Genomic DNA, 27313 nt, shown 5'->3' with positions numbered 1-27313 from the left:
TTTGTATTTTTAGTAGAGATGGGGTTTCACTGTGTTAGCCAGGATAGTCTCGATCTCCTGACCTCGTGATCTGCCCACTTGGCCTCCCAAAGTGCTGAGATTACAGGCATGAGCCACAGCACCCAGCATTGCAAAGCGATTTTTAAAAATTGCAAATGAGGCCGGGCATGGTGGCTCACTCCTGTAACCCCAGCACTTTGGGAGGCTGAGATGGGTGGATCACGAGGTCAGGAGTTCGAGACCATCCTGGCCAACATGGTGAATCCCTGTCTCTACTAAAAATACAAAAATTAGCCAGGCATGGTGGCGGTCACCTGTAATTCCAGCTATTCAGGAGGCTGAGGCAGGAGAATCACTTGAACTCAGGAGGTGGAGGTTGCAGTGAGCTGAGATCATGCCATCGCACTGTAGCCTGGGCGACATAGCGAGACTCTGTCCCAAAAAATATAAATACATTAAAAATTTTTTAAATTAAAAAAATAGAAGTTGCAAATGAGTATTTTTCTTTTTTGAGATGGGGTTGTGCTCTGTTGCCCAGGCTGGAGTCCAGTGCCACCATCACGGCTCACTGCAGCCTCAACCTCCTGGGCTTAAGCAATCCTCCCACCTCAGACCCCCAGTAGCTGGGACCACAGGTGTGCGCCCTATGCACATATGCACCATGCTTGCCAAATATTTTCTTATTTTTTTAGATGGGGTTTTGCTACATTGCCCAGGTTGATCTTGAACTCTTGAGCCTGAGGGATCCACCTGCCTTGGTCTCCCAAAGTGCTGGGATTACAGGCATGAGCCATGACCCCTGGCCCCTGCAAATCAGTATTGAATTGCACAAAATGCTGTTTCTGTAGCTGTTGAGATGACTGCAGAATTTTTCTTCCTTTTTTTTTTTTTTTTTTTCACGGAGTCTGGCTTCGTGCCCAGGCTGGAATGCAATGGCGCGATCTTGGCTCACCGCAACCTCCACCTCCCAGGTTCAAACGAGGGTCCCGCGTCAGCCTCCTGAGTAGCTGGGACTACAGTCACCCTCCATGATGCCCGGCTAATTTTTGTATTTTTACTAGAGACGGGGTTTCACCATGTTGGCCATGCTGGTCTTGAACTCCTGAGCTCAGGTGATCCACCTGCCTCGGCCTCCCTAAGTGCTGGGATTACAGGCGTGAGCCACCACGCCCAGCCTCCTTTACTCTTAATGTAACATGCAGATTACATTAGTTTCCTGACATTGAAATTCTGATATAACCCCTATGTGATCATGAGGTCTGATATTTCTTTTTTTTTTTTTGAGACGGAGTCTCGCTGTGTCGTCCAGGCTGGAGTGCAGTGGCGCAATCTCTGCTCACTGCAAGCTCCGCCTCCCGGGTTCACGCCATTCTCCTGCCTCAGCCTCTCCGAGTAGCTGGGACTACAGGCGCCCGCCACCACGCCCGGCTAATTTTTCTGTATTTTTAGTAGAGACAGGGTTTCACCGTGGTCTCGATCTCCTGACCTCGTGATCCGCCCGCCTCGGCCTCCCAAAGTGCTGGGATTACAAGCGTGAGCCACCGCGCCCGGCCTGAGGTCTGATATTTCTTATATGCAGCTGACTTCAATTTATTAATAGTTTATCTAGGCCGGGCGCGGTGGCTCACGCTTGTCATCCCAGCACTTTGGGAGGCTGAGGCGGGCGGATCATGAGGTCAGGAGATCGAGACCACGGTGAGACCCTGTCTCTACTAAAAATACAAAAAAAAAAAAAAAAAAATTAGCCAGGCGTGGTGGCGGGCGCCTGTAGTCCCAGCTACTCGGAGAGGCTGAGGCAGGAGAATGGCGTGAACCCGCGAGGCAGAGCTTGCAGTGAGCCGAGATCACGCCACTGCACTCCAGCCTGGGTGACAGAGTGAGACTCCGTCTCAAAACAAACAAACAAAAAATGCTGGGTACTGTGACTCATGCCTATAATCCTAGCACTTTGGGAGGTGGAGGTGGGCAGATCACCTGAGGTTAGGAGTTCGAGACCAGCCTGGCCAACATGGCAAAACCCCATCTCTACTAAAAGTACAAAAATTAGCCGTGGCAGGCACCTGTAATCCCAGCTATTCAGGAGGCTGAGGCAGAAGAATTGCTTGAACCCAGGAGGTACAGGCTGCAGTGAGCCAAGATCAGGTCACTGCACTCCAGCCTGGGTGACAGCATGAGACTCTGTCCCAAAAAAAAAAAAAAAAAAAGAGCAGACACCCAAGAGTCAACAAACCCAGGAGTAAAACCAACACCACAAAACAGAGGCACACACAATACACCCAGGAAGTAAAACTTGGGCCCCAACCCAGCAGAGCAAACAGAAGAAGATACCAGGAAAAGTATAATGAACCCGGCCTCCAGAGAGGCAGCAGCATGTCACAGCCAATACACAAATACCGGCTGTTTCTCCCTCTCCTCATTGTCTTCGCATCATCGGCTTTGGCCCAAGGCTGACTTGCCTCATGGTCACAAGACGGCTGCCAGCAGCCTCCAAGGCCATTTGCTGCGTGGTTCACACACAACAGGAGCAGAGCTTCCGCCAGTAGGGCCGGGAGTGTCATCCTTGCCCAACCAACAAGCTGGCAGAGAAGCTTCCATCCCAGAAGCTACAATAAACATCTTACATATCATTGGCCCATTTTAGGTGACAGGCCCATGCCTAAACCAATCACTGTGGGCCATGCCGACTGGTTTAAACCAACTCCATTCATGCTGGGAGCTGGAGTCAGGCCCTGGTGTCCCTGAGGCCCAAGGACTGGGGTGGGGTGGTGGCTGCTTGAACAAAATAGCAGGCATTTTACTAAGGGGTGGGGGACAGGATGTCAGATGACCTGAAGCATCACGTGACTATTTTATTTATTATTTTATTTATTATTTATTTATTTTTGAGACAGAGTTTAACTCTGTAACCCAGGCTGGAGTGCAGTGGTGCAATTTTGGCTCACTGTAATCTCCTCCTCCTGGGTTCAAGTGATTCTCCGGTCTCGCATGCCACCACGCCCAGTTAATTTTTGATTTTTAGTAGAAACGCAGTTTCTCCATGTTGGCCAGGCTGGTCTTGAACTCCTGACCTCAAGTGATCCACCTGCTTCGGCCTCCCAAAGTGCTGGGATTACAGGTGTGAGCCACGCATCTGGCCTGAATCGCCATATGAGTATTTATGCACACCCAAAACAAAATGACCCAGAAAGGCAGAACATAAGGCAGGTATGGTGATATTAACATCAGACAAAATAGAAGTGAAGACAACAATGATTACATAGGACCTAGAAGAATATTCCATCACTGAAAAAAAGAATGGTCTCCCAAACGTAACTGTGGGACCATCAGAAGTGTGTCCACAGAAGCTCGATTGCATCAGGCCTCCCAGGGCACCTCCCCTCACGTCTTCCCATCAGAACTGGGTCACATGGAGGCTGGGCACCGTGGCTCATGCCTGTAATCCCAGCACTTTGGGAGGCTGAGGTGGGTAGATCATTTGAGGCCAGGAGTTCAAGACCAGCCTGGCCAACATGGTGAAATGTCATCTCTACTAAAAATACAAAATTAGCTGGGCATGGCAGCGCATGCCTGTAATGCCAGCTACTTGGGAGGCTGAGGCGGAAGAATCACTTGAACTGGGAGGTGGAGGCTACAGTGAGCCAAGATGATGCCACTGCACCCCAGCTTGGGCGACAGGAGCGAAACTCCATCTCAAAAAAAAAAAAAAAAAAAATGAACTGGGTCACATGGTTTGCCACCATTCACCCGCCTCTCCCCTGTCTGGGCAGACTGGTGGGCTCTGTGCCACTAAGATGTTTACCTGAGACTAAAGCGGCAAGTGTAGACACAGGGCTGGATCATGTCAGGAAGGTCTGTGAGGTGCACAGAGGGTTGGACAGATCCGGAACCACAGGGAGAACCTTTCACACGCAATCTCAGAATTTACAAGGTCGGCTCAACACAACCAAACAAGGACATATAAGATTTAAACATTACGGCTGGGCGCAGCAGCTCACGCCTGTCATCCCAGCACTCCGGGAGGCCAAGGCAGGCAGATCACCTGAGGTCAAGAGTTCGAGACCAGCCTGGCCAACATGGTGAAACCCCCGTCTCTACTAAAAATACAAAAATTAGCCAGGCATGGTGGCAGGTGCCTGTAGTCCCAGCTACTCGGGAGGCTGAGGTAGGAGAATTGCTTGAACCCGGGAGGCGAAGGTTGCAGTGAGCCTAGACTGAGTGAGCCATTACACCCCAGCCTGGGCAATAAGAGTGAAACCTTGTCTCAAAAAAAAAAAAAAAAAAAAAGAAGAAGAAGATTTGCACATTATAATTAGCATGCCTAATCAAAAAGTCATGAATACTTAAACTGTGTAACCGAGAGGCAACACATGTTCTTTTCAGACGTGTATGCAGCGGTTCACAAAAGTGTAGTGGGTATGAGACTGCAATAAAAATCTCCATAACTTCAGAAAACCAGCTGGGCCATGGCTCATGCCAGCTGTCCCAGGGCTATGGGAGGCCAAGGCCAGAAGATAGCTTGAGCCTAGAAGTTCAAGCTGCAGTGAGGTATAATCGTGCCATCTCATTCCAGCCTGGGTGACAAAGTGAGACCCCATCTCAAAAAAAACACATTTTTTTTGTTTGTTTTTTTGAGACGGAATTTCGCTCTTGTTCCCTAGACTGGAGTGCAGTAGCACGATCTCGGCTCACTTCAACCTCCGCCTCCCAGGTTCAAGTGATTCCCCTGCCTTAGCCTCCCAAGTAGCTGGGATTACAGGCATGGGCCACCACACCCAGCTAATTTTGTATTTTTAGTAGAGAGGTTTCTCCATGTTGGTCAGGCTGGTCTCGAACTCCTGATCTCAGGTGATCCGCCCACCTCAGCCTCCCAAAGTGTTGGGATTACATGAGTGAGCCACTGCCCCCAGCCACACAAGAAAATATTTTTAAACTATGAGGTTCAGGCCAGGCACAGTGGCTCACACCTATAATCTCAGCACTTTGGGAGGCCGAGGCAGGTGGATCACCTGAGGTCAGGAGTTCCAGACCAGCCTAACCAACATGGCAAAACCCTGTCTCTACTAAAAATACAAAAATTAGCTGGGTGTGATGGCATGTGCCTGTAATCCCAGCTACTTGGGAGGCTGAGGCAGGAGAATCGCTTGAACCTGGGAGGCAGAGGTTGCAGTGAGCCAAGATTGTGCCACTGCACTCCAGCCTGGGCAACAAGAGTGAAACTTCGCCTCAAAAAAAAAAAAAGGAAAATATGGAGAGCCAAGTGATTGATGATAAGGCAGATGCTCAGGCCATGGTGGGGAGCAGAGCCAGCGTTCCAGAAGCTTCCAGAAGCCACTGGTGCCGCCTCCCAGTTACAGGTTTCCCAACCCACACCCTTCTGACTTTATGGGGACTGTTCCCCCTTTTTTGTTTTACCACCTCAGTATGCGCTCCTAAACGCTACATATATTTTCTTTTTGTTTTTTTTTTTGGAGGCAGAGTCTCGCACTGTCACCCAGGCTAAACTGCAGTGGCGCGATCTCAGCTCACTACAACCTCCGCCTCCTGGGTTCAAGCGATTCTCCCGCCTCAGGTGGCTGGGGTTACAGGTGCTTACTACCACACTTAGCTAATTTTTTGTATTTTTAGTAGAGACGGGGTTTCACCACCTTGGTCAGGCTGGTCTGGAACTCCTAACCTCAAGATTAGCCCGCTTCAGGCTCCCAAAATGCTGGGATTACAGGTGTGAGCCACCGCGCCCGGCCCTACATTTTCATTTTGCTTCTTTGTTTATTGAGACAGGGTCTCACTCTGTTGCCCAGGCTGGAGTGCAGTGGTACAATTTCAGCTCACTGCAGCCTCCACTTCCCAGGCTCAAGTGATCCTCCCACCTCAGCCTCCCAAACAGCTGGGACCACAGGCGTGCGCTACCACGCCTGGCTAATATTTAAAAATTTTTGTAGAGATGGAGTCTCACTAACTTGCCCAGGCTAGTCTTGAACTACTGGGCTCAAGCGATCTTTCCACCTTAGACTCCTGGGTAGCTGGGACTACAGGCAGGCTCCACCATTTGTGTCCAAGTTTCTATAAATACATGTTTTCTTTCCTCTTGGGTATGTACAGAGGCGTGGAATTACTGGGTTAGATGGTAACTCTGTGTTTAACACTTTGAAGAACTGCCAGACTCTATTCCACAGTGGCCACACCACCTTCCGCTCCCAGTAGCACTAGATGGTTCTAATTTCTCCACAGCCTCACCAACACTTGTCAGTTTCTGTCCTTTTGATTTTAGCCTAGTGGATGCTGCGGCATCTATGGTGGTTTTGATTTGCATTTCCTTAATAACTGATAATGCTGAGTGGTTTCTCATGTGTTTATTGGCCATTTGTATACCTTCTTTCCCATCCTGTGCCATTAACACAATTCTTTCTTGTAAGAGTTTTCTTATATGTTCTAGACTGTAGTCCCTTATCTAATATGATTTACAGAGATTTCCTCCCATTATGCGGACTGTCTCCCACTTTCCTGACAGTGTCCTTTAAAACACAGAAGTTGTTTTTTTTTTTTTTTTGGAGACAGTTTTGCTCTTGTTGCCTAGGCTGGAGTGCATTGGTGCAATCTTGGCTCACTGCAACGTCTGCCTCCCGGGTTCAAGTGATTCTCCTACCTCAGCCTGCCGAGTAGCTGAGACTGGTGTGCTCCACCATGCCTGGGCAATTTTTTGGTATTTTTAGCAGAGACGGGGTTTCACCATGTCGGCCTGACCTCAGATGATCCACCCGCCTCGGCCTCCCAAAGTGCTGGGATTACAGATGTGAGCCCCCACGCCCGTCTTTTCTTTTCTTTCCCCACCGAATTGTCTTGGCATCCTTGTTGAAATTTCTTGACAATAAATGATTATTGTGTAACTTTTTGTAAACTATGAAGTCACTTAAAAAAATGCATGGAGGCTGGATGCGGTGGCTCATGCCTATAATCCCAGAACTTTTGGGAGGCTGAGGGGGGTGGATCACTTGAGGTCAGGAGTTCGAGACCGGCCTGGCCAATATGGTGAAACCTCATCTCTACTAAAAATACAAAAAGGAGCCAGGCTTGGTGGTATGCACCTGTAGTCCCAGCTACTCATGAGGCTGAGGCACGAAAATCGCTTGAACCCGGTAGGTGGAGGTTGCAGTGAGCCGAGACCTCACCACTGCACTCCAGCCTGGGTGATAGAGCAAAAATCCATCCAAAAGGAGAAAAAAAAAGAAAAAAAATGCACGGAAATGACTGCTGACTCAGCAGGGTCCAGATCTGTCCCTGGCGCCCAAGCGTGAAACTGGCTGGCTTCTGGCCCTCGGACCAGGTAGCCTGCAGGGCCTACAGGGTAAGGGCTGTGAAACCCCGGGACTGGCATCCCCTCTGACCTACCCCCATCCTGGGCCTGTGCCCCGGCCCTGGGGAGCTGTGGCTTCTGTGGAGGGTGGGTCAGGAGCCCTGCCCACTGGCCTCCTCTCCCACCCCACCCTCTGCACCCTGCCCTGTGGTGGCCCACTGCCAGGCCTGGCCCTGCCAAACCAGACTGGGCACTTTCATCCTCTGACTGGCACTGTCCCAGTGGGGCTGACTGCAGGGAGGGGCTGGGGGTGATGCCAGCCTCTGGGGTGGCCCTGGTGCCCTGGCATGACGGCTGCTTCCTCCAGGGCTCCCATCAAAGCAGCTCTGAGAATGTGTTGCTGCATCTGCAGATTTTGGGATTTGCTGGCCAGAGCTGCCTTTCTGAACCACCTGGTTTCTCAGGAAGCAGCAGCCTTCCCCCTGAACCTATCCACCCACTCCCTGGCTGTGAATTTCCAACGTGGGCACTGGGTACCATGTACAAACCTCAGAGCTCCCGCTGGTCCCCAGTTCAAACAAAACCAGCTCTTCACAAAATGCACATAGCAGTCGGAGAAATTTGAGCACTGAATGGTTATTCGAGGATATAAAAGATTTTTTTTTTTTTCTGAGACAGGGTCTTGCTCTGTTGTCCAGGCTGGAGTGCAGTGGCACAATCATGGCTCACTGCGGCCTAAATCTCCTGGGCTCAAGTAATCCTCCCACCTCAGCCTCCCAAGTAGCTGAGACTACTGGTGCGTGCCATGACGCTCAGCTAATTTTTAAATTTTCTGTGCAGATGGGGATCTCACCATATCGTCCAGGCTAGTCTCGAATTCCTGGGCTCAAGAGATCTTGCCTCAGCCTCCCGCAATGCTGGGATTACAAGTATAAGAGACCACACCCGGCCCACCATTACATTATTTTGTTGAAATGGGGTCTCGCTCTGTCACCCAGGCTGCAGTGCAGTGGTGCGATCATAGCTCACTGCAGCCTTGAACTTGCAGGCTTAAGTGATCCCACCTCAGCCTTCCAAGTAGCTGGGACTACAGGCTGTTTGTGCCACTGCACTCCAGCCTGAGTGACACAGTAAGACCCTGTCTTTAAAAAAAAAAAAAAAGGGGGGGCACCTTTGGGAGGCCAAGGTGGGCAGATCCCCTGAGCTCAGGAGTTTGGGACCAGCCTGCGTAACATTGCGAGACCCCAACTCTACAAAAACATACAAAAATTAGCCAGGTGTGATGGTGCACGCCCATAGCACCAGCTACTTGGAAGGCTGAGGTGGAAGACTGGTTTGAGCCCAGGAGGCCCAGGTTAGTAAGCCAAGATCGTGCTACTGCACTCCAGCCTGAATGACAGAGCTAGATCCCGCCCCCCCTCCAAAAAATTAGTGCTTGCTGTTGGTGGGGTGGCCCCACGGAGTCTACAATGTCTGAGACCCTCAACCCCAGCCTCACCGTCTTGTTCCCTTCCTCCCACACTGGTTTTGGTTCCTCCTACTTCCCCAATTCCTTCACCCAAAGGTCTCCCAAATGCACAGCGAGGACCCTGGCTCCTCCCCAGAAGGCTTTGGCCCTGTCCTCCTTAGGGGGTGCAGGGGGTCCTGCTGGTCTGGACAGCAAGGCAGCCAGCGGGCAGGCAGTGCAGGCAGGAACAGACGCGGCAGCTCCCGGCATTTATTGACTGCAGCCCCCACAGAGCACACTGCCCTTCCAGGTGGGGTGAAGCCCAGGGGCCAGGGAGGCAGAGGATGCAGCATCCACCCCGTCGGACTCCTCGTCGGGGAGAAGGCCCTGAGGAGGAACCGCAGCCCGCCTGGGCCATTCCCCCAGGGAGCCAAGAGGGAGGGCCCAGGGGCCCGAGGGACGCAGGCACAGTCCCTGAACACAGAGGCCGCCTGCTGGTGAGCGGAGAGGCTTTGGCAAAACTAACTGCTAAAGCCACTGCAGGGCAGGTGGCGGTGCGCGGGACCTCGGTGGCCCTTGACCCTCACCCGCGATGGCTCCAGAACCACTCTGGGTCCCTCCCTCCCAGGCACTCGCTCGTGGTCTCTGTTCATCCCAACCAGCCGCGGGGTCTTGGGGGGAGTTGCAGCTGCCCGAGGACATGGAAGGTCTGGTCGCTCTCAGCGGACACAAAGTGCACAGCTAGCACGTGGGTGAGCAACAGCCTGGGTGCACCCACACTCTGCCACCCGAGTCCTCGATGGAAAGTGCTGGAAGGTGGTGCTTTGGGCCTCGGGGGCAGGAGGCAGGGATGATACCCCTCCCCTGGCCCAGGAGAGGGGAGAAATCAGCCTCTGGTAGCCCCTGTTCCCTGGAGGAGCTGCCAGTGGGAGAGGGGCAAGGCCACGAAGTGCCCAGCCGGGAGAGCCTGGGAGCCAGAGCAGGGGGCTGGTGCAGTTACAGCTGAGAGGGGACGAGGCCAGGAGGAGCTCAGCCAGCAGGTGGGGGGACAGCAGGGGCCTGCTGCGAAGGACGGGTGGCCACGGCCAGGGAGGTCGTGGCCCCAGGATCAGGTGCTGGGCTTGGGACTCTTTGGAAGAACCTAGCGTGGCTGGCCTGGCAGCCCAGCTATTCCCACGGCTGGTCAGGATGGCACTTTGATGCCAAAGTTTTTGCGTAGCTGTTCCAGAAACACAAAAGTGAGCACGGTGTGGGGGATGAGGCGGATGCCAGCTGGAACAAGGCCCTGGAGGGAGACAGGGAAAATGAGAGACACAGAGCCCGAAGGGACCCGCTCCCCCTTGCCCAAGCCGCCACTGCCGCCACCACTGCACCTTGTAAAAGGCCAGAGGCCCGAGCTTCGCTGTCTCCACGGCGCAGTGGAAAACGCCCTGCAGAAAACGCAGTGAAACAATCAAAAAGGCTGCTTCTCACCCAAAAGGCAACGAAAATCCCCTCCCAGGCACCAGCCAGGCACGGTGGTCTGGGCACTCTCAATGTGGGGTGTGGGTGTGGGTGTGTGTGTGAGCGGCAGCTGCTGGCTGGTAACAGGTGACCACAGGTCTGCAGGCACTGGCCAGGTCAACAGCCACCCTGCCTGCTCATGCGGTACAACCAGGGCCTGAGGGTGCAGCCCAGGGTCCAGTGGGCAGAGGGGGCGGTGAACAGAACCATGAGAACCAGGGATGCAGCACGGCAGGGTCAGGGAGAAGAACAGGGACAGAGCCACGGGTTCAGCAAACATGGAAGCCTCATGGAGTTGGTGGGGGCCCGAGGCAGGAGACCCAGGGCACCTATGAGGCACAGACTGCCATGAACAGCACCAGCTCTGTTAATCTGTGAAAGAAATGTTTTGGCCGGGCACAGTGGCTCACGCCTGTAATCCCAGCACTTTGGGAGGCCGAGGCAGCAGATCACTTCAGGCCAGGAGTTCAAGACCAGCCTGGCCAACACGGTGAAACTCCGTCTCTACTAAAAATATGAAAAATTAGCTGGGCATGGTGGCGGGCGCCTGTAATCCCAGCTACTTGGGAGGCTGAGGCAGGAGAATCACTTGATCCCAGGAGGTGGAGGTTACACTGAGGGGAAAAAAAAAAAAAAGAAAAGAAATAGTTTTTTTTTTTTTTTTTAAGACAGAGTCTTGCTTTGTCACCCAGGCTGGAGTACAGTGGTACAATCTCGGCTCACTGCAACCTCCGCCTCCCAAGTTCAAGCAATTCTCCTGCCTCAGCCTCCTGAGTAGCTGGGATTACAGGCATGCACCACCAGGCCCAGCTAATTTTTTCACATTTTTAGTAGAGACGGGGTTTCACCATGTTGGTCAGGCTGGTCTCCAGCTCCTGACTTGTGATCTGCCCGCCTCGGCCTCCCAAAGTGTTGGGATTACAGGTGTGAGCCACCGTGCCTGGCTGAAAAGAAATGTTTTAAGACAGTCTCACTCTGTCACCCAGGCTGGAATGCAGTGGTGCAATCTCAGCTCACTGTGGCCTGGACCTCCTGGGCTCAAGGGATTATCCCACCTCAGCCTCCTGTGTAGCCAGAACCACAGGCATGCACCACGAAGCCTGACTAATTTTTGTTTTGTTTTGTTTTTTTGAGACAGTTTCACTCTTGTTGCCCAGGCTGGGGTGCAATGGTGTGATCTCGGCTCACTGCAACCTCTGCCTCCCAGGTTCAAGCGATTCTCCTGCCTCAGCCTCCCGAGTAGCTGGGATTACAGGCGCCCGCCACCACGCCCAGCTAATTTTTTGTATTTTTAGTAGAGAAGGGGTTTCACCATGTTGGCCAGGCTGGTCTTGAACTCCTGACCTCAGGTGATCCGCTTGCCTCGGCCTCCCAAAGTGCTGGGATTATAGGCATAAGCCACCGCACCTGGCCCCTAATTTTTGTATTTTTGGTAGAGACAGGGTCTCAGTATGTTGCCCAGGCTGGTCTTGAACTCCTAGACTCAAGCGGTCTGCCCACCTCACGCTCCCAAAGTGCTGGGGTTACAGGCATGAGCCACTGCGCTTGGCCAAGAAGTCTTCTTTAAAAACAAAAACAAGGCAAAGGCATTCAAAGGCACGACCCTCTCCCAAGGCAAGTGCTGTGCAGAGACAGGCAACTAGAAGGGAGGGGCACCCTTCCCCAGGTCCCAGTGCGAGTGTCCACCTCCCGGAGAGGTGAGGGGACTCGCTGGGCTGTGCAGCCCAACCGCACAGGCAGGGCCCCACTCACCTGATACTCCCCCTTGGAGTTCATCAGGCGCGTCTTCAGCACATCCAGGGGCTGACACAGGAACGTGGCACATCCACCCTGAGGAGCAGGCTCGTCACCAGCGGCCTGTCAGGTACCCCAGGCACCATCGCCGAATCCCACCCACATGCTGGCCCCTCGACCTGACTCCCAGGGCAGGCCAGGAACATGCTGGCGGGGGCACCAGGCTGACCCATGAGCTCCCAAGGCCCTGGCACCCACTTATGAGCCCCAGGGGGCACTGCCAGATACCCAAGGCCCCCGCCTCCCCCAGCCCTCGCCCCATCCTGGGGCTGCCAGGGCTGCCCAAGGCTGGCCCAGGGACACCCACCCTAGCCACGTCAGCCACTTACTGCAATAAAGCTGGCGACAAAGTGAGTGAAGATGTTGTCGGAGAGGTACCCGGTGCTCAGGACCAGCTGCTTGGCCTGGTCGTAGCAGGACAGCTGCAGGGGCATAAGGGCGGTCAGGGCTGTAGGGGGGACCCCAGCTTGGGGAAAGCACACAGGGCCCCAAGCGACACCACCTGGCAATGGCCAAGCACCTGCTCCATCCATCCGTCCGTGAGGCCCAGACAGGGGAGACACCTGCCTGAGGTCCTTCACAGGCTGCAGCCCTGACCCACCCATGCCCCCCACCCTGCCCCACAAGGTCACAGCTGATGGCTCCCCAGGAGGGTTTTAGCGCCCAGTGCCTTGTTCTATGGCCCCTCTGAAGATGGAGGTCAGTGATTGCAGGCACTGCCCATACCCACCCCATGAAGGAGGCCTACCTGGCCCACAGTGACTAAGGCCCCTCGGCTGGATGCCATGGTCGCACCCGAGAACAGTCTCCTGAGACCCTCTGCACAAGGAAGGGGTGAGGAAAGGGGTGAGGCCAGGCACCCGGCCCAAATCCCTGGGCGCCCAGTCTCATGCAGCGCTGCCCATTCTGCCTGCACCCCAGACCCCTGCCTGTGCACAGGACCTGCCCCTCACCTTCACGAGCCACGCGGTACAGGCCATCCAGCGCATGGGCGTAGCTGCCGGGGACACACAATGACATGAGACGCCCCCCCGACCACCGGCTCCCACAGAGGGTCCTCCCGGGCCCCGCTGCAGGCTGGGGGTTCTCGAGGAAGCAGAGGCCTCATGGGCCTGAAGATCTCTCCCTGGGAACACCTGAGGCTGGTCCTGCCGTCCCACAGCCACCTCGCCCGCCCCGCCCGGCCCTCAGAGAGGAGGTTCCATCTTTTCCAACAGAGTCCCTGGCTGGGCACCACTCCTAGCACGCAGGCCTCCTGCCCGCCAGCCCCTGGGGGCCTGTGGGAACATAGTCTGTGTGCACAGCTAGAAGCCAGAACTCCCCAGGGGTCCTTGGAAGGGGCGGGGGAGATGGCTCATGCTGCCGGTGGAGTGGACCCCAGGCCCTGGAAAGGCCCCAGGCCATGGCAGGAGGGCACAGCTGCCCTGAGCTGGGCAGGGAGGCAGCGCCTCCAGGCGTTTCTGTTGCACGCGCTGTCTCCATACTTGGGGCGTTTGCCTCCGCACTCACCGCCCTGGGGTGCAAACAGGCCCAGCCCCCAATCCAACAAGGCTCTCCCCACAGGAAGAACCCAAAGGTCCTGGGGGGGCGGGGTGACACCCCTGAGTCCAGAACAGCCGTCAGGACCCTCCATGGACCGTGCAGGCACCGCGGCCTGCTGGAGTCCCAGCTAGGTCACGGCAGAGCAGCCAGGGGTCCGCTCCCACCCGAGCCTCCTGCACCCCAACCACCCCGAGAAGGCAGGGCCGCCCATGACTCACTTGCGCCGCTGAACCTGGGGCAGCTTCACATCGTTCTGCATCCTGAAACAGAAGCAGGCGGCGGGAGGGGCAGGAGGGCCCGAGGGGCATGGGCAGCCCTGGCAGCGCAGGGAAGCTCATGCTGGTCAGCGGGGCCCACAGGACAGGGCACACCGGGGCTCAGGGACACCCACCCTCCTATGCCCAGGACACCAGGGTCTCAGCGGCTTGTTCCAGGCTGACCCCACTCTGCAGGCGGCCCTGGCAGGCCCTGGCCTGTCTGGGGACAAGAAACCCCCTGGCCTTGCAGGTGGGGTGGGGGGACACCAACCTGACGTTGACCAAGTCCGCAGGCGTCCCCACGAAGCCTCCAGCTAAACCTGCGGTGACACAAACCCCAAGGATGAGCCGTGCTGACACATGGTGTCCTCGACCTGACCGCCCCGCGCCCCTCCTGCCCGGCAGCTCACCACTGAGGGAGCCCAGCAACACCTTCTGGTGGAAGGGGAGAGGCCCCTGGCTGCCCTTGGCCACGCGGTCCCGCACAGTCTCGTAGATGGCGAACCGAGTCAGGGAGTAGGTCATCTGGGGGAGAAGGGCCCGGCTTGGAGGGGTGGGCACGCCCCACACCCCTCAGCCTCGCCACCCGGCCCAGCCAGGAATTCCCCCTCAGCCCGAGGGGCCACAGGGACCCTGAGAGGCCTTCCCAAGGCCACTGTGCCAGCATGCGGCTGAGCCAGTTCACAAATCTAGAGCTGCACCCTGCTTTCTCACTCCCTAGGCCTCAGTTTCCCCACCGGTAAGTGGCGGTCTCAGGCCCAGCCCGGCGAACTGGGTGGGTGCCCGTGGAAGGCGCGAACTGGGGACACCAGCTCTCGGCCTGGTGGGTCCTTCCTTGCACGGTCTTGAAAAGGGGATGGAAGGAGCTTGGATGCCAATGCAGGACTCAGCCCCAGTCTGGGAGCCCTGAGGGGCCATGGGGAGCCTAAGGCTGGCACACAGCACGCACCTGTCTGCACAGCGAGGCGCTCAGGCCACTGTAGAGTGCCAGGATGCCGTCGGTGCGCAGCACCCGCAGCGCCATGCCTGTCATGCGCAGCTTCACCTCCTGCTGCGTCTGCAGATGCACCTGCGGGAGCCAGTGCTCTCAGACCCCACAGCGACCCCGAGGGATCGGTGCCAGGTTCATCCAGAGAGGGGGAAACTGAGGCAGGAGGCAGTGATAAGGCCTCCCACAGCCCTGCCCGGGGACTCCACACCCGTGCCTGGAACCAGCTCACACCATTGCTTTCCAACAGCCACCACACCAGTGGACATGGAGCTGAGTGTCCGCGAGCCCCGTCAGTGCCCTGCGCACCACCTGAGTACTGGCCGCACTGGCCACAGGGGCTCGCCGTTCTCCTTCTGTAGATGAGGAAACTGAGGCATGGAGAGGTAACGCACCCCGCTGATGCCATCAGGATTTGGGCCCAGCGAGGAGACCCCAGAGCCCTACTTTTTATCCACCACACCATGTCTTAAGAGGGACAAACGTTTACGGGCACTCAGAAATGGCGAGGGAGCCTGCAGGACCATGGGAGACTGAGGAGGTAGCCAGAGAAGGCCTTGAAAGGCAGCAGGAGCTCAGCAGCAGACAAGGGGACGGTGTGGCTGGCGGCAGGGCATAGCAGCCTCCTCCACAAAGCACCTAGGAGCTGTGGGCAGGCACTCGGGGGCTGTCAGCCCGACAACCTCCCATTCCGTTGGCCTCCACCACTCACAGGACCTCTGCCTCCTCGCTTGGCCAGCTGAGAGCTCCAGGCAGAAGGGGGGTGGGCCAGGGCCAGACAGGAAGGCCAGCACCTGGCCCAGGATCCCAGCTCCTGGGTCCCACCCCCAGCACTGACCCCAAAGAAGTCTATCCACCGCTCAGTGTGACCTGCACGTGCGCGGCCCCTGTCACGCACGCCCACGGGTCGGCAAAAATGGGTGGGGACAGAGAGGGGCCTCCCATTGTGCGAGCCCAGCAGAGCAGAGGGACTGGGCCACACACGCAGCAGCCCCTGTCCAGGCCAGATGTGACGGTAGGGACTGTAGGGACATGGGACAAAGTGATCAAGAAGCTTTAAAACAATCTTTCCAACGGCCAGGCAGAGAGCTCTGGTGAGCAGTCCTCAGGAGCACACCCTGACCACAGCCCCATATGCTGCCAGCAGCTGGCTTCTCCCGCCCTCCCAGGCCAGAGGGCAGTCCCACCTCCACGGGGGCGGCCTTCCCTGCCTCTCCCAGGCAGTGTTCTGCAGCCAAAGAGCGCCTGGTGGGGTGGGGCCAAGGGGCAGTGAGGCTCAGAGGGCCTTGGACAATGGACAGCAGCATGCAGGTCCCGCCTTCAACACCCAGAGGCCCGTGGGAGAGGGCCCCTGTGCAGCGTCCAGGAAGAAAGGAAGAGCCCGATGCCAAGGAGGGGCTCCTTCTGCCCATGCCAGCGCCTTCCTGTCACTGTGGCTGCCTCTCACTGGCCGTGGCTGCCTGTGGCCTGGGAGCTCTGAAGGCCTCTCCCAGGACCAGTGAGGTCTCAGGTGCCCCAAGACGCCCACATCTGCTCACCTGGCCTTCATGCAGTGGCCAGCATTGTTGCTCACTAGTAAAGTCAGTCCCCTCAAAGGCTGCTGGAATACAAGTCCCCTGGGCAGGCTGCTAAAGTAAAGGTCCCCCAGACAGGCGGCTGCCCAGTGACCACAGCCAGGTTCACAGGGCATGGCCTGCTGAGCAGACTGTGCAAAGCCTCAGGCCCTTTCTTCTTTGTTCTCTGTGGCAAGACACGGTCAGAAAACAACGCCCCTTGGCTGTCCCTGGGAAACAAGGAGAGCTCTGTCTTATTTTGCCCCATAAGCATTAAAAAAAAAAAAAAAAAGTAGAAAAACGGTGGCTGCTTCTCGTGCTGAGAAACGCCCACTTTCATAGCGCCAGGACCACACGCGTGCAGGGTCTCCCGGCATCTCTCCTGGGGGTGTGCTGGTCCTAACATCGCTTCCAGTGCCCACCCAGCTCTCCAGAGGAAGCAGCCCAAAGCCGGGGCGCCGGGTCACCCCACTTGCCCAGGGACACGGCCGACGGTGTGCTAAACACCCCTGGGTGGGGGGCGGCTTGACCCACGGCCAGGGTGTGCTACAGCCAGCACGTCTCTAGATGCCAACATCTGTGCACCTCACAGAACTCCCCCCACAACTTCTAACTAGGCGGAAGAAGTGTTCTTGAATGTATGGGGTTGGGTGGCTCAGAGAGGCCAAGTGACTCGCCCAAGGTCACCAGGTATTAAAGTGCAGAGCTGGGGCTGGATCGCCACCTGCCGAGAACTGGGAAGCCGGCTGGGAAGCTGGGGAGCGCGGCTGCGCCCTGCAGGCCTCGAGCTCAGCGGCCACCACTGGAGGGCCACCCGGGATCGGCCATCCGGGCGTCGGGGACCTCCTCGCGCTCTCCGGGAGGGTGCCCCGGGCGCGGCGATCCCCGGGTGCGTGGGGCCGGGCTGCTGCCGTTGCAGGCGTCTCGGCGGCGCCAGGGTCCCATCCGCCCCGCGTCCCGGGCCCCGGCCTCACCTTGAGCAGGTCCAGTGGGTGCGTGCAGCAGGCGGCCCCGCAGGAGGCCAGCCCCCCGAAGTACCAGCGCGACACGCGCGCCTCGGCTGCCATGGCCCAGGAGAGCCCAATCCCGGCCCGACCACAACCCGACCCCGGCCCTACCCCGGCGTGGACCGGCCCGCAGCGCCCCGCTCCCGGTTCAAAGCGCCGCCCGCGCGTCCGCACCCCGCACAGCCAATGCGCGCGCGCGCCCCGGGGGCGGGACCGCCAGGCCACGCCCCCCCCGCGATGGAGGCGGGCCCGGCTCCTTAAAGCGGCCGCGAGGGGCGCCGAGCGCTGTGGGCCCGGCCTGGGGACGCGCGGGTGCTCCGGGGCTGCTGCGTGGCCGCCTCCACTTCCCCGGGCCCCTGGCGTCCTCCTTTTCCCAGGCCGGAGCGCAGGGCCGAAGGCCACCGCCCGGGGACCGGCCCCGGGCTCACGGGACCGCGGCGGGCGCCCTGCCAATCCCCAGGAGGCCCGGCCCCTGGCCCAGAACCTGCACCCCTTGGCCACCCCGTCGCGCAGGCGCTGGCTCGTGAGTCACCCGGCGGGGCCCACGTGTGTGCGGCGTGGGCCCTGCCCCCACGAGGGCTCAGCCCCGGCCCAGCTGCAAGAGATCAGAAAACCGGCTTCGGGAGCCGGGCGCGGTGGCTCACGCCTGTAATCCCAGTTACTCAGGAAGCTGAGGCAGTAGAATCGCTTGAATCCGGGAGGCGGAGGTTGCAGTGAGCTGAGATCGCGCCACTGCACTCCAGCCTGGGCGACAGAGCGAGACTCCATCTCAAAAAAAAAAAAGAAAAAAAAAAGAAAAAGTAAAGAAAAAAAGAACGTGGTTGGGGCCAGACTGAATGAAAACTGGGAAAAAAGGCGGTTAGGAAGGACTTGCCTCCCCCTTCCCACACACAGATGCCCGGAAGCTCCTGCTCAGTTCTGGTCTGGCTCTGACCAGACGCCCCAGGCAACCACCCCGGAAGTGGGGCCCCGGGGTGGATCCTGGGGCTCTTGTTCCCAGGAGATGCCTGCCTGCATCTGGGCCCCTGCTTGGATTCCACTTCCCTGCGAAGAACAAGGAGGTGCTGGTGTGTTCCTGGCGCAGGTGCACCTGTTGGGCAAAATTAAATTTAAGTCTCCAAGGCTGCTTTAGGGCTGAGCCACAGGGATGAAGAACCTGCAGCTCTAGCTTGGTCACTGCTGTCTGGCCTCCCCCACCCTCCAGGGCAAAGGGTGAGGGGCACTGGAAAAACAACTCGTGGTCCCTGGAACCCCTCAAGCACCAGAATGTGTCCAGCCCTGCCTCCGCGCATCCAGCGATGCCCTGGCTGTGTCAGAAGCGCAAGACGCACACTTAGGATTTTCACCTTGGCTGTGGGTTTATTGGGCCGTAACCCCAACGTAGGCAGGCGGGCTGTGTATTTGTCTAAATCGGCCAACCGGAGGAGACTGTTTTCTAGACCCTTAGGTGGCCTCTGACCCCAGAAGTCATCAGCGGAAGATTTGGGCCGGGGAGTGAGCAGCTAACCAGAGGCGGTACCCCTGCCCGGAAGTGTGTCCTGGACCTTGGTTTGGTTGGGTCCCTCAGGTGTCGCCCACACAGACCATAACTACCTGGCAATCGAGAAGGGTGCCAGATGGACACTGGCGGTGAAAACACAGCCACGCCTGGCGGGGAAGCGGGTGGAGGTGCTCAGGAGGCAACCAGGAGAGTGCGGCGCAGCACTGCCGGCACCAAGCCTGGGCTGGGGCTCAACAGGAAGCGTGGAGATGGCGCAAATGCACCGCAGGGACTCAGAGGGATCACGCTGGGCTTAAAAGGCCCAGAGCAAACAGACTTCAACAGTTAGGAAGCGGGGGAAGTGGCCTGATCTTAACGGAAATTTCCCAGCAAGAGGACAGGCCTCCTTGTCCGGGGCCATCCAGGCTCACACCTGACTGAGTCCTGCAGACTTGGCTGTGCCCACAGTGCCTGTCTCACTCAGTGTAAACCAAGATGAGTTGCATCCATTGGCTCCCGATTACCAAGAATCAGAGGCGATGGAAACCTTGGGGGAAGCAGGGCCTGGAGGGCCAGTGTCCCCTGAGTCTGTGAGACATTCCAGGAAGGAGGGGGGTGGGCCTGGGCTGCAACCTGTCCCTCCCAAGGCCACCTGCAAGACAGGGCTGAAACTGGCTGCTGGCAGAGACCCCCAACTCACAGAACACTGGCTCCCTGCTGGAGGAGGAACTGCTCCAGAGCAGAAAAAGCAGGGCCCAGCAAATAAGGAGCGGGAACTGAAGAGCTTTACAAAGAACAAAAAAGGCTGGGCAGGGCAGCTCTCACCTGTAATCCCAGCACTTTGGGAGGCCAAGGTAGGAGGATCTCTTGAGGCCAGGCATTTCAGACCAGCCTGGGCAACACAGTGAGACCACATCTCTACAAAAAATCAAAAGATTAGCTGGGCGTGATGGCATGTGCCTATAGTCCCAGCCACCTGAGAGTTGGAGGTAGGAGGATTGCTTGAGCACAGGAGGCTGAGGCTGCAGTGAGTCTTGATCAGGCCACTGCACTCCAGCTCGGGTGACAGTGAGATTGTGTCTATATTAAAAAATAAAAATAGGCTGGGCGTGGTGGCTCACGCCTGTAATCCCAGCACTTTGGGAGGCCGAGGTGGGCGATCACCTGGGGTTAGGAATTCAAGACCATCCTAGCCGACATGGTGAAACCCTGTCTCTACTAAAAATACAAAAATTAGCTGGGTGTTGTGGCGGGCGCCTGTAATCCCATCTACTAGAGAGGCTAAGGCAGGAGAATCGCTTGAACCTGGGAGGCGGAGGTTGCAGTGAGCCAAGATCGTGCCATTGCACTCCAGCCTGGGTGACAAGAGCAAAACTCGGTCTCAAAAAAAATTAAAATTAAAAAAAAATAATAATAAGCCTGGGCACATTGGCACACACCTGTAATCTCAGCACTTTGGGAGGCCAAGACAGGCGATTGTTTGAGGGAGTTCAAGACCAGCTTGGCCAACAGGGTGAAACCCTGTCTCTACTAATAAAAATACAAAATTAGCTGGGCGTGGTGGCGCATGCCTGTAATTCCAGCTTCTTGGGAAGGTGAGGCAGGAGAATTGCTTAAACCCGGCAGGTGGAGGCTGCAGTGAGCCAAGACTGCACCACCAGCCTGGGTGACAAAGTGAGACCCTGTTTCATAAAAATAAATACATAAATAAGTAAATAAAACATTTAAAAAATAGAACAAAAGTGCAAGGAGCTGTAGGGGACTGAAGTTTGTAACTCCATGAGCTAGAGATGCCGGGAGAGCAGTCAGAAGGCGAGGAATCCTGGAAAACAGGAAATGCATCCAGGGCCGGAGCCTTTTTGAAATGATGAATTTAGAACTGTAGGTCAGGGACTCACAAGGGTCCCCGATGGATTCTCAAATGGATCGTAAGTTGTCAGTAGGCCCGGGGGGTGGTTGGGGCAGACTGAGCGAGCTCACGGGACAGGGCTCCCTGTCCAGCCTCTGACTGCAGCCTGGCACCCACCGCAGTGTCCTGCTGCTTGGCATCCACGGGTTATTTTGGGGGTCCCCCGGCAGGGAGGAAAGGGCCTCTCGGGGGCTCCTGCGAGTGGCCTGGCAGATGCCTGAGCCAGGGTAGACAGTGAGGAGTCGCGGGCAGAGATTGTGCTGGTCTATCTGGCCTGGGTGCAGCCTGGATGAAGACAGCATGTCTGTCTGACCCCAAGCAGGGCTCGTCCCTGAGCTCAGATGTTCACTGCCTTCCAGAGGGGAAAGGCAGTTGGGGTCAGCAGGGCACCAGGCAGAATGCACCCAGCCCCAGGTGGCAGTGTCACCTCCTGAGGGAAGATCCTTAACCCCTCAAAATGGCTACCACGGCCAGTGGGGACTTCCAGGCTTGGCTTGGGACAGCCTTTCCTGGGGACAGCAGGTTAGTCAGAGAAACTCTACCAGAAGGCCTTGGAAGAGGACCTAGGCCAGGCAAGGTGTACACGCCCAGTGAGCATGAAACTCCCTGCCGCTCCTGCTCCCCCAGGAGGCCCAGCCACTGGGCAGCTCCCAGACACACGGTGCCCCTTTCTGGTCCCATCCAAGGCATCCTTCCACCAGGAAAACTGAGGCTGGAGGGCATGGCAGCCCACGGGGCCGTCACACCGGGCATGTTTCCCGAAGCAGGTGCGGAACGTGCCCTGTCTCTGGCCTCGTGGGGGGCCCACAGCCTGGGGGCTGGCCTTGGTCATGGGCCAGCTGAGACAGAAATCCGCTGATTCTCTCCCAGGCTCGGCTGAAAACAGGCGTGTCCAAGAAAAGGTGGCCACGGGTCCTTAGAGCAAGGCCCTGGCCGTTCCAGCCAGTCCATGGGGCCACACCCCCTGCACTCAGCAGTGGCACCAAGGCTGCCCAGCACTGGGCCACACCTCACCAAGTGCACAGTGACCAGTGCTCCAAGCTGGCCCCGGCACTCCCAGTCTCCACGTCCACAAGCCCCTCCTGCCACTTTGCCCAGGTCCCAGGATACCCCACTTAAGGGCCCCGGAGGAACAGCTGACACCCCAACCCTGCAGATGCCAGGTGTATCCCACAGCCCTCCCCACTCCCCCTGTGCAGCCCCCTGGCTGGGCTTAGGTTCAGGGGTACTTGCAGCCTGAGCTAGGGGTGGCATCGCCGGCTCCAAGGCTGTCTCGATTTCTCAGGCAAGTGCTGAATTTCCTGTTGCCTTAAAGAGGGCCAACACTGAAAACAGGGAGGTTCCCACTGCCCAGGTCCTCCACACCACTGCCGTCCATCAGGCCCACTGTGGGGTCTCAGGAGAGGGCCCTGCACACCAGGGACCCGATGAATGTCTGTAGACTCTCAGATGTCTGCTGAGGAGGCAGGAACAAGCCTCCCACCCTGTACCAGCCCCGATCCCCGTGCTGGCCTCACAGCTCGGCCTGAGCACGGCACTCCACACACTGCCCGGATCCCCGCACTGGCCCGGCAGCCCGGCCTGAGCACAGCACTCCACACACTGAGCTGCACAGTGTATTTTTCTCAGCAGCCACCAGAGGCACATTCAGCGGTGGCGCGTCCTGGTGGGCCTCCTGGTGCCATCACCAGGCAGCAGCCGCCCCTCCCTCCCGCCACAGTAGGTCTGTGCGGCCTGTCCAGCCCCGCTGCGTGGCACAGGCAGTTCTCCCAAACGGCTCCACTGGGCGCCTGGTGCCGGGGGTGGAGCCAGTGACCACGGGAGGGCGGGACCTCGCCCGGGTCCCAGGGACCCCTGAACACAAGTCCTCCGAGCTGGAGGCTACTCCAGAACCACGGTGCCGCCCACCGCCTCCAGGGCCGCCTTGATCTTCTCCGCCTCAGCTTTGGCGACATTGGCTTTGATTTCCTGGGGCAGGGACTCCACCAGCTTCTTTGCCTGCCAGAGAGAGCAAAGTCAGGGACTGGGGGCCCTGGGCCGCCACAACGGAACCTGGCCTCAGAACCCCCACCGCGGCGCAGACCTGGACGAGGTTGATGCCCTGGATGTAGTTCTTGATTTCCTTGATCAGCTTCACTTTGTCCACGGGCTTCGCCTCAGTCAGGCGGACGGTGAAATGTGTCCGTTCTTTCGCTATGGGGATATCTTCTTCCACCGCCTTAGGGAGCAAGAAAGAAGGGGAGCCAGGTGACAAAGGGCTGGGGGGAGCTAACACCTCCACTGCTGGGCCACCCCATTCTAAAGCCCCAAAGGGAGGTGCAGCGGAGGCCCCAGCGAAGCCTGGAGTTGGAAGTCATGTCTCCCAACTCATCAATCCTTAACCAGCTGGTGCTTTTTTTTTTTTTTTTTTTTTTGAGACGGAGTCTCACTCTGTCATCCAGGCTGGAGTGCAGTGGTGCGACCTCAGCTCACTGCAATCTCCACCTCCTGGGTTCAAGCGATTCTCCTGCTTCGGCCTTGCGAGTCCAGCTGGTGCTTTTTCTCTCTCATAGCTAGTCAGAGGCAGATCTGCCCACTACCACTTCGTAAGCATGCCTCGGACGGGAGTGGTGGCTCCGGGGGCTCACGCCTGTAATCCTAGCGCTTCGGGAGGCCAAGGCGGGTGGATCTCTTGAGGTCGAGTTTGAAACCAGCCTGGCCAACGTGGTGAAACCCTGTCTCTAGTGGTGCGCGCCTGTAATCCCAGCTACTCGGGAGGCTGCGGCATGAGAACTGCTTGAACCCGGGAGGCGGGGGCTGCAGTGAGCCGAGATCGCGCCATTGCACTCCAGCCTGGGTGATAGAGTGAGACTCGGTTTCATAAATAAATAAAAACATGCTTCACAGTCCTTGCCTCAATACTCTACTCCCCTCTCGCTTAGAAAGCGTAACTTATGAGACAGGAAAGAACGACACCAAAAGTGCTTTGTAGATAAAAGCAGCGCCACTCCTTTCTCAGCTACACCGCAGTGCACACATAATGACAAACTGACAACCCGCCATGGGACTGATGGGCACACTGAGCTTCTGACGTGGCACATGGAGACCCAGCACCACCCGAGGGCAGGGGGCTGCGTGTCCCCACAGCCTGGGAAAGCTATTAATAGCATCTCCTCCCTCCTCAAAAGCAATAGTTTACACAACAGGCTCTACAGTAATCCCAACTGTTCTTACCCAAACGCTCGGCCTGAATCTAATCAGCCTTTAAACTACCTTCCAGTTCCCAGGCATGAGTGATGACGCCCCATGGGCACCCCACGCATCTGGAACGTGGGACACTCTACAGTACACGACCTGGTTCCCCAGTTGGGGAAAGGGGCTGAGGGGAGGGCTCCGGCGGAGAGGTTCACGCAACCCAATGACCAAACTCAACGGGCGGCTTCAAGTTCGCTGGTTTCCTTTTCCTTGCAAAGACCCAAGGACAGAGCTGCTTGTCACACCCCTTCGCCTGCGCCAGCCCCCTACCTTGCTGCTGCTCCCTGAGTTGTCAGACACCCTCTTACCTGGTGACCCTGGTGCCTCCCCCTCCTCCGCCAGGAAGGCCGTGCTCTCTTCAACGTCTGCCTCCTCTTTGAAGCCCACCTTGAACTTGGAACTCTCCCTCCCACCTTGAGCCTCTTCCCTCCTTTTCCCCACAATGCTTACAATCTTCTATTTGGTATAATTTCTTCCTTTCTTTTTCCTCTGTTATTTTTTTTTTTTTTTTTTTTTTGAGACAGGGTCTTGCTCTGTTGCCAGGTTGGAGGGCAGTGGTATGATCTTGGCTCACTGCAACCTGTCTCCCTGGTTCAAGCAATTCTCTTGCCTCCCAAGTAGCTGGGATTACAGGCACCTGCCACCACACTGGCTAATTTCTGTATTTTTATTTATTTATTTATTTATTTTTATTTTTATTTATTTGTTTGTTTGAGACAGAGTCTCCTGAGTTCAAGCTATTCTCCTGCCTCAGCCTCCCAAGTAGCTGGGATTACAGGCACGTGCCACCAGGCCCAGCTAATTTTTTTTTTGTATTTTTAGTAAAGACAGGGTTTCGCCATGTTGGCCAGGCTGACCTCGAACTCCTGACCTCACGTGATCCACCCGTCTTGGCCTCCCAAAGCGCTGGGATTACAGGCGTGAGCCACCACGCCCAGCCTCTTTTTCCTCCCTCAGCTTAGTGTTTCCCTCCATTAGAAACATGGTCTCCACATGCAAAGACTTGCACATCCATGGCACGGAGTAGGTCCCAGGAGGCTGCAGGAGGCCGGCACAGGTGTGCAGGCTGCAGACAATGACGGCAGCTGCAGAACCTGAGATAAGACACCATGGCACATGAGGCCACAGGCGAACTGGACACCACAGAAATGCCTCATTCTGCCCAGGACTCACCTCCTGGGCTGCTGCAGCAGGGACAGCCCCAGGCATCACACCACCCATCGGCACAAGCCCGACATCCTGGATCTTCAACGTTTTCTGCAGAGACAGAGAACAGTGTCCACAGCTGGCCCTCACACCAGCCGGAACCTACTGAGGAGGGGCAACTAGCCTGGCATGGACCTTGCACCTGGACAAACACACTTTTGACAATTTACCAAACTCCCAAAATACACCAGGAACAAAACACAGGAGCCCCCAAACTTCCAGCCCCTGGGTCTGTGCCACCCTCTCACGATACCTTCAGGAGCTCGTTGAGGTCTGAGATTTCCAAGAGAGTGAGGCTGGCGATGTCCTGGACCAGTTGCTGTATCTTGGGGGGGTACTCCTTGGGGGCATTATCCAGGGGTGCACCAGCGAGAGCCTCACACCTCCGATGGCCGCTGCTCCTCATATGTCGCACGGCACAGACACATGGCACCTGTCGCCTAGCCCCCACCCCCAATTAAAACAGACTTGTCAGTCCTGGAATGGAAGGGTCTGCAGAGACTAAGGGGGCAGGACAACTGGGGGACTGGTGGGTGCCATAAGCTCAGGCTGGTAATCACTAGGGCCGGAAATTACCCAGCTCCTTGGTCCCAGTCCAGGGTTCTCACACCTCAGGGGGTCCGTATTGGTAAGACTTGCAAATTACTTTAAATTCTTCAAAGAGCCTTAGAAAGCCACGTGTTTATTTGTAGCCATACCACTCAAACCTCAAGTTTTTGGTTTGAATGAACTACATCAACCCAGGGGTGGTGAAACTATTACTTAGGTGCATCTTCCTGCGCAAAGCCTCCCAAAACATGGGGCCACGTGGCCGCAAAACGCCGCACCCACGGATGGGCCTTTGCTGCGTAAAAGGCTGAGGCCAAGGGAGGAGCAGGGAATCGTCCAAGGTCATCTAGGGCCGACCCCGGCGCTTTCCACGGTCCAGGAGGGAAGGGGCGTGCGCACCGGGAGGCCTCCTCCCCGCGCCCCCGATGGGACCCCCAAGCCCGGCCTGTCCGCTGCAGGGAGGCCGGCCCCGCTGCCCTCCTCCGCCCAGATCGACCCCTCAGTGCCCGGCCGCCCCCTAACCTGCCTGCCGGCCCGGTCCTGGCGCCCCAGGATCCCGCGTACCTGGCGAGGCGGAACGCAGCGGACCGAAGCCCAAGGCAAGGCCCCCACAGGGGGCGAGCGGCCGCCGGCAGCATCGGTCCGCGGGCTGGAAGGTCACACGCGGTTCCCCGGGAGGAGGCGACGCTCTAGCCACCTCGGCCGCTGGGCATTCGAGCTGAGGAGTGACGCTCTAGCCGCCACGGCTGCCGAGCATTCGAGCTGGGGAGGGACGCTCTAGCCGCCACGGCTGCCGGGCATTCGAGCCGGGAATGACGCTCTAGCCGCACCTCGCGCTAGCCTCGTCTCACCCTGAGATTACCCACAAGGCGGCGCGCCGCGCAGACGCAAAAGCGTTGTCTGTGGCGGCAGCTGAACACCGGTCGACCCTCGTCCCGCCGGGTTTTGGGGTCGCGCAAACGAGCGACGGGGGCTGGGGGCTCCGGAATCAGGTGTTCTTTCTCCAGAGCTCACGGGTTTCTGTCCGTTCGCGATGCGAGCGAACGTCGCGGTCGACGCTAGGGCCCCGAAGCCCGCAGTAACCCGCGTCTCTCGCCCGCTCCGGGCCCCCAGTGCCGCCGTCGCGGGCGGAGGCGTGAGCTCTGGGCCTTGGCGCCTTCGCAGCCGCAAGCGACATCCTCTTTCCTAGCTAAAGCCTCAAACGCCCAGGTGGCTTCCTGGGAGAGCACGGCTGAGCCTCCAAGGGCGGCCTGGGCCCAGTACCTGCTTATCCTGCCCGCTTCTCCACACCTCCTCTTTCCCTGTCCGTTCGAGTTCATTCCTTCCTGGAAAAGCCAAAGCCGTGCTCCCCTAAGAGGCCTGGATGTGAAGGTGCGTGAGACGCCCTGGCCTCTAGGTGCAAAGGCCGGCGCCTGCCGCTTTCAACACTCGGGAGGCGCATTTCAACCCCGCTCGCCCCCGGCCGCGGACTCGGAGCGCTGAGCCCCCACCGTTCCCATCAACCGACTCCCTTCCCAGGAATGAGGAGCACCCGGGAAGCTTCAGCCACTACA

At 57.5% G+C, this 27313-nt stretch overlaps 2 protein-coding genes across 5 annotated transcripts; both read right to left on the bottom strand.

The window, feature by feature from the left end:
* Positions 1-8975: 8975 nt before the first annotated feature.
* On the bottom strand, positions 8976-18329 carry SLC25A10 (solute carrier family 25 member 10). 4 transcript variants are annotated; one of them, XM_032177878.2, is made up of 12 exons: positions 17350-17446; positions 16361-16605; positions 14784-14903; positions 14245-14359; positions 14106-14154; positions 13796-13837; positions 12989-13032; positions 12784-12854; positions 12365-12457; positions 11994-12071; positions 10112-10168; positions 9563-10023 (listed from the first exon to the last, which is right to left on the bottom strand). In XM_032177878.2, the coding sequence occupies exons 3-12, from the start codon at positions 14865-14867 to the stop codon at positions 9922-9924; spliced, it is 735 nt and encodes a 244-aa protein (XP_032033769.1). In that variant the 5' UTR covers positions 14868-14903; positions 16361-16605; positions 17350-17446; the 3' UTR covers positions 9563-9921. The 4 variants fall into 4 exon arrangements, with proteins under 4 accessions (XP_032033768.1, XP_032033769.1, XP_058284728.1 ...); XM_032177877.2 differs by lacking the exon at positions 16361-16605 and having other exon boundaries at positions 8976-10023; positions 17350-18329; XM_058428745.1 differs by lacking the exon at positions 17350-17446 and having other exon boundaries at positions 16361-17333.
* Positions 18330-22347: 4018 nt separating this feature from the next.
* MRPL12 (mitochondrial ribosomal protein L12) lies at positions 22348-26475 on the bottom strand. Its single transcript, XM_032177879.2, has 5 exons — positions 26325-26475; positions 25465-25651; positions 25179-25262; positions 22855-22989; positions 22348-22769 (listed from the first exon to the last, which is right to left on the bottom strand). The coding sequence occupies exons 1-5, from the start codon at positions 26396-26398 to the stop codon at positions 22653-22655; spliced, it is 597 nt and encodes a 198-aa protein (XP_032033770.1). The 5' UTR covers positions 26399-26475; the 3' UTR covers positions 22348-22652.
* Positions 26476-27313: the final 838 nt, after the last annotated feature.

Source organism: Hylobates moloch, unplaced genomic scaffold (assembly GCF_009828535.3).
Source record: "Hylobates moloch isolate HMO894 unplaced genomic scaffold, HMol_V3 SCAFFOLD_15, whole genome shotgun sequence".
NCBI classification, from domain to species: domain Eukaryota; kingdom Metazoa; phylum Chordata; class Mammalia; order Primates; family Hylobatidae; genus Hylobates; species Hylobates moloch.
The sequence above is the reverse complement of the archived record's forward strand: the minus strand, read 5'-3'. Positions and strand labels throughout refer to the sequence as shown.

What these genes read in the sequence shown, in the direction of transcription:
- SLC25A10 (XM_058428744.1), bottom strand. Translation starts at nt 15,288, where the DNA reads ATGGTGTGGTGGATAAAAAGTAGGGCTCTGGGGTCTCCTCGCTGGGCC. An exon ending in GCGGACTTGGTCAACGTCAG is followed by an intron (nt 13,838 to 14,105) that starts GTTGGTGTCCCC and finishes CTTCTGTTTCAG; the next exon opens with GATGCAGAACGATGTGAAGC. An exon ending in ACTCCAAGGGGGAGTATCAG is followed by an intron (nt 10,169 to 11,993) that starts GTGAGTGGGGCC and finishes CGTTTTCTGCAG; the next exon opens with GGCGTTTTCCACTGCGCCGT.
- MRPL12 (XM_032177879.2), bottom strand. Translation starts at nt 26,398, where the DNA reads ATGCTGCCGGCGGCCGCTCGCCCCCTGTGGGGGCCTTGCCTTGGGCTT. An exon ending in GCTGCGTTCCGCCTCGCCAG is followed by an intron (nt 25,652 to 26,324) that starts GTACGCGGGATC and finishes GGTGGGGGCTAG; the next exon opens with GCGACAGGTGCCATGTGTCT. An exon ending in ACCTCAACGAGCTCCTGAAG is followed by an intron (nt 25,263 to 25,464) that starts GTATCGTGAGAG and finishes CTGTCTCTGCAG; the next exon opens with AAAACGTTGAAGATCCAGGA.